At 45.7% G+C, this 6000-nt stretch overlaps 1 protein-coding gene across 2 annotated transcripts in view; it reads left to right on the forward strand.

Moving 5' to 3' along the window:
• Nucleotides 1-6000, forward strand: part of B3GAT2 (beta-1,3-glucuronyltransferase 2) — a 54127-nt gene that overhangs the window by 45030 nt on the left and 3097 nt on the right. The window contains exons 3-4 of one of the 2 annotated variants that reach the window (XM_046639548.1): nt 5397-5545; nt 5623-5880. In XM_046639548.1, coding sequence (XP_046495504.1) covers nt 5397-5545; nt 5623-5709 — 236 coding nt within the window. In that variant the 3' untranslated portion in view covers nt 5710-5880. Of the gene's footprint in view, nt 1-4959; nt 5019-5396; nt 5546-5622; nt 5881-6000 lie in introns of those variants that run through there. The other variant, XM_046639550.1, reaches the window with a different exon arrangement.

The raw sequence follows: 6000 nt of genomic DNA on the forward strand, positions 1-6000 counted from the left end.
GAATTGGAGAAAGGAGGAGAGGGGGTCCTGCCTCTCACACACTTCCTGCTCCAGCAAGTCCCAAGACTACTGTGTGTAGATACGTCAATTTGGAAACTGAAATAGTTTTTTCTTCTTCTTGTTTAAAGTGGGTAGAGAGAGATTTTTGAGATCGCCTGATGCTTACTGCCAACAGAAGAGTGTCAAGAGCCCAACATTCTAGTACAGTGAGCCACAATGACTGTTCTAGACAAACAGCCATTTGACCAGACTGCAAAGGTACTGTCGCCAAAGACTGTCCTTTGGGAACTGGCAGTGGTTTTGACTTGTAGCAGCCTTGCTGAAATTAGATGATGTGTAGTTAGAGAGTGGGATGAGTGTGTGGAGGTGAGACGAAGTTGACACACAATTGAAGGAACTGATAAGCAATACTGACGCTATTAACTCTGAAGGGAGAAGGGGGGTGTGCTGGGCTGGCCTTCTTCCTTTCCAATTTGTGTGCCTTTCCCCCCCCCCCCCCCCCCTTCTTGCAAAGGCTAGGACCCTCAGTACACTGTTAACTGAAAGTCGAGAGCAGACGTCCTTGCCCCATTCTTCAGGGGTGTAACACTCAATCTTCACCGTTAAGTATGATATTGGCAATAGGTTTTTGTAGATGCCCTTTCTAAGTTGAGGATGTTCATTCTATTCTTAATTTGCTGAGAGACGTTGTTAAAATTATGACTGGATGTTGGATTTTTTTTCAAGTGCATTTTCTCCATCCATTGAGATAATCAGATGTTTTTTCACTTTTCAGTCTCTTAATTTGGTGAATTACATTGATTGATTTTGAAATGTTAAGCCAACATTGCAGTCTTGGGATAAACCTCACTAGTGCTAGTACTTTTTTTCTATTTACTTTTGGTCTTGTTTACTCTTCTTTTTCTAGTATATAAAGGTGGGAGCTTAGGTCATTGAGTTGAGACCTTTCTTCTCATCAAAAGAGTTAAGTATTTTTAAAAATTAATTTTCCATCTAAGTATTACTTAGGTGCATCCCACAAATTTTGATTTGTTTTTTTTCATTCAATTAACCACTTTTTCATTTCCCTTTTGATTTTGTCTTTGATCTGTATTTTATTTTGAATTATGTTTAGTTTCCAAATATTTTGGGGATTTTCCAAATATCTTTATCTCCTTGGTTTCTATTTTACTTCCATTGTGATCCGAGAAATACTTTGTACAGTTTGAATTCTTTTAGTTTTACTGAGATATATGGCCCGGACAATGGCCTGTCCTGACAATGTCCCATGTGCACTGAGAAGACTGTGTATCTGCTGTTGTTGGGTGGAGTGGCCCATAAATGTCAGGTCAAGTTGGTTGATAGTGGTAAGTCTTATATATCCTTGCTGGCTTTTCCAATCTGGAAAATTTTCAGTTATTTCTTAAAAAAAATTTTTGTTACCTCTCCCACCTTTCATTCTGTTTCTGTGCCTCCAGTGTGTGTGTACATGTATGAGTGTGTTGTACGTGCATGTGTGTCTTTTGTGTGTTTCATTTTGGTAGTTTCTATTGTTATGTGTTCAAGGTTACTCATCTTTTATTCTGCAATGTTTCGTCAGTTGTTAATCCCACTTTTTTTTTTTTTTTTTTTTGAGGACGATAGCCCTGAGCTCACATCTGCTGCCAATCCCCCTCCTTTTGCTGAGGAAGATTGGCCCTGAGCTAATATCTGTGCCCGTCTTCCTCTACTTTACATGTGAGACGGCTGCCACAGCATGGCTTGCCGAGCGGCGAGGAGGTCCACACCCAGGATCCAAACTGGCAAACCCCGGGCCACTGAAGCAGAGCGTGCGAACTTAACCGCTGTGCCACAGGGCAAGCCCTGTCTTCCTTCCCACATTTTTATCACGAGATCACTTTGGGTCTTTCTGTCTTCCATCTCTCCTTAGCGTGCTCCATCTTTCCTCGACCTTTTCAAACATATGAAGTATATTTGTGTTTTATTGTCCTTGTTCTGTAATTCTATCATCTGTGTCATTTCTGGGTTTGTTTCTGCTAGTTTTTTCTCTTCATTATGGAATTATCTTTTCCTGCTTCTTTGTACAGCTGGTAATTTCTGTTTCTCAGGCATTTTAAATTTTATGTTACTAGGTAAGATACATATATGTATATACACATACACACATAGGTAATATGTGTAACATACATTTCTATACACATGTTTTTTTCCTGGAATACAACTAAGTGGGAAACATTTTGATTCTTTCCAGGCTTTTAACGTTTGGTAGGTGGAACCAGCTCAGCCTTTAGTTTTGGGCTAATTTGTCCCCAGAGTGGACACAGTAGCTTTCCAAGTACTCTTCTGGATGCCCCAGCTACCACCAGTTCCCTGTGGCTGTTAGGAGCATGGCCTCCGCCCAGCCCTGCACAAGCTCCAGGAGGTGGTCTGTGTGCTTCCTTCCAGTGGTTCTGTGCTTGGCCTCGGCCGTCTCACAGGCATTTGCTGATCCCGCTCAGCTGGACTTGAGGAGAGCCCTCTGCAGAATGGAGCTCTTTCCTCTCCAGTACTTGTCTGTTATGGCCTCCCCCAATTCTCGATTCTGCTTCCTCCGCTCAAGGAGACTGCAAAGCTGAGCGAGTTCCTCCCCCCATGAGAGCCTGCAAGCTCGCTTCAGGCAGGAAGCTGGGCCGACTGCAGGGCTCTTGTTTGTCTCTCTCTTCTGAGATCTCTGTCATGTGCCTCTTTCCCAGTGTCTGGAAGCTGCCCCCCCTAATAGTTTGTCTAGTTTTTAATTACTTAAGACAGTGGGAAAAACCAGTCCTTGTTGCTCCGTCTTGTCCAGAAGTGGAAATGGCTTGTTGGACTTTGAATGTCTCACAAATGTTGTTTCTGCTGACTAATCAGTAAGCATATACTGAGTGGCCCTGTCCCTGAGTGTGAGGGAACAAACTCCCAACCTCCACTGGAAGTCAGGACATCCTGCACTCAGTTGGCAGCCAATTTTCATTTCATTTTTTAAACAACTGACCAGGCAGAGAATCTTACTCCCATGATTTTTGTAAGGCTTCTAGTATCTCAAAAATCTACTGCAAAAATCTTTAAAGCTAAATTAATTTCACTAAAATAGGGAAAAAGTACAACTTGTACTACTTGAGGCAAAATACTTGGAAATGAAGGACACTCAAGATATCTTGGGTTGGAAACTAATGGTTTAGGAACTAAAAACTCCTTGTCCACTTTCAGAGGGAGAACTTGAACTCTCCAGCTTCCCAGCAGGTCAGATGGTTCCCAAAAGGCATCCTGGGTTTGGCCTCATTAGCAGGTGGTTCCCATGCTGGCTGCAACCTGCCTCTTTTGAAGGGCTCCCTGAGCAGGAATGCGGCCCAAGAAATGGAGGTGGGCTCTGAGGAGCATCTGAAGCCCCTGTCCCATCTTGTATTAGAAAAGAGAGAGCCTCTCCGCTGCTGAGGCAGCCCCACTCAGATCTCCTGCAGGGAGCTGGCTTCCAGTTCTCCTCTCTCCAGTGAGGCCCGGTGAACAGCATGCAGCTTCCCACCTGCCATCAGCTTTGCTGAACTTGTCCGTTTGCCACGTAACTAACTGCTGTAAGAGCTACAAGGATACTACTGTGCTACGTATGGGAAGCAAGAAAATAACCTGAATCCTTCAGTGTCATGATGGTGAATGTGTACAATCTTAGGAGAAAATGAAGGGACTCAGGTCAGCATGCCTTCACATCATTTTCAGAATGACTTCTGCACAATGTGTTCCCTATTTTTTTATGAGAAGGGGGAAATACAATCAGTACCTTGAAGCTATGTGAAAAGTATACTAAGAGCTTCAACATGATTCAGAAGGGCAGACCCTCAACCAGCAAAAAAGATGAATAAGCACATGAAAATAAAGCAAGGAATCAGAGTGACCTCTTAGAAAGGCCCTTCTCATGTTAATCTGAACCTCTAGCTTTCGGTTGAGGAGCCTGGGGCAGTTCTGCTGGGTCTGAGGGCAGCTGGTGGGACTTCGACAAGCCCTTCACCTGCACAGCCTGCTCTCCAGGCCTCGTGATGATGCTGATGATGGGTTTCACTGATAATACCACAGTGCCTTTTGCACCATGCTTCTCAGTTAGTGGAGTCTTCCCATGCAAGGGGTCTACCTGAGAGACAGAGCTGAGAAGGTGTCACACCTCTTGCAGATCAGGAAACGGAAGTTTCAGAACCAAGAACGGCTGAGTGACTTGGCCATTGTCCCATGGCAAGGACCCAGGCAGAACAAAAGGCTTCTAATTCCGAATCCAGTGTTCTTCCTGTGGGCATGCGCTGCCCCTCCAGGACTGGTGGGAGAGACTGCGGCCAGTCCTCGGGCTGATGCTTTGATCGTTCTGCTCCACTCAGCACCCGTCGTGCCCACCTGTTGTGTACAGCTTTGTGCTAAGTTTCCCACAAGGGCAGCAGGGCCTAGAGCATGGCGCTGGCTGGCGTGGCCTCTGGGGAGGATATGGGAAGCTCCTCATTACTGCCTGGTCTCATTCGCTACTTGCTTTGCTAACTATATTCTTGCAAAAAGCAGCATAAATCACTTCAGTTAATGTAGAGATGGGCAAAAAACTGCTGAGCAATGTTCCTGTGTTCTGGTTCTCACAGCTTTCGCTCTAGGGGTGCCTGGCGTACAGTGTCGCCTCAGTCCTGAAGAGCAGAGGTCCTGGGCTTCAGACTTTCAAAGTGGTTGCGAAGGCTGTAGAGTCTTTCACAGCCAAGCCTTTGACACGAGTTTATTAAACTACAGATTAGACAGTAATGAGTTTTCATATGACCAAACCATTGAAGGAAATTGACACTAGTTTATTTCCTTGAAAAATACAAAAAACAAGTTTATCAGATGGCCGGCTATCTCCTGCACTGATTTCCAACCGCCCCTTTTCAGATTGAACCAAATTGGAAATTTAGACCAAACAGTTATGTATTATTCATCTTCTGACTGACCTACTGTGTTCGTCAGTCTTCTAAATTCAAGGTTGATGACAGCAGTGGTCTGGATGGCACACGTACGGAGGACGTCAGAGGCAGGCTCTCACGGTGAGTCACTGTGAGGCTCCACAGCTACATCTGCTTCTCAGTTGTTCCTGCGTGTCAACCGCAGGGTGTGCAGCATCTTAGGCAGGTCGCCCTGAATTACCCACAACCTGGACCCCCCAGTTTACAGGAGGCCGGTGCACATGCCTCTCCCACGGCACTGCAGGGGCTGTAGGGTGACCACTGGTCTCCTCTTGAGACCGTGATACATGTCAGGCTCGCGTTCAACTCTGTGAACCAACACCTGGCACAGAGCAGATACTGAAAAATTTTGATGTGACCAAAATTGTATATAGAAAAAAAGAGACGTATACCAATATTTTACTTTAAAGTCTTTTTTCTTTTTCCTAACTTTTCACAAAGGATTTGCTGTAAGCCTTCAAGTCATCTTGTCCAATCCAAAAGCTGTGTTCAAACGGCGTGGATCCCAGCCGGGGATGCAGGAGTCTGACTTTCTAAAACAGATAACAACAGTCGAAGAACTGGAACCAAAAGCCAGTAACTGTACCAAGGTACTCATTTCACTTGTGCTGCCTGACCAGGGTGAGGGTCGGCACTGTGTGGCTACCAAAGGTCTCCCTCCCCTTAGGTCCTCGTGTGGCACACTCGGACTGAGAAGGTTAATCTAGCCAACGAGCCAAAGTACCACCTGGACACAGTGAAAATTGAGGTGTGAATGCCGCAGCACCTGGTGCCATGTGCCTGGCCAGCGGGCGTGGAAGAGGACGCAGGGCGGCCAGGCTGCAGAGCCTGCAGGTACTGTCCACTCCAGTACAACAGCCTCGGTCGTCACCTGGCGGACATCTGTTCACACAGAGCTTGTCAGCTGACATCAGCCAGCTGGATGGTATATGGTGTCTGTTTTTGTCTTCGTTGTTCTGCATGTTCTCCCTCCAGCCAAACTGGAAGATGTATGTACTGCTCAGTGACACTGCAGGGACCATTCTGAGTATCTCGTAAAGTACAG

This window comes from Equus quagga, chromosome 15 (assembly GCF_021613505.1).
Source record: "Equus quagga isolate Etosha38 chromosome 15, UCLA_HA_Equagga_1.0, whole genome shotgun sequence".
Classification (NCBI taxonomy): domain Eukaryota; kingdom Metazoa; phylum Chordata; class Mammalia; order Perissodactyla; family Equidae; genus Equus; species Equus quagga.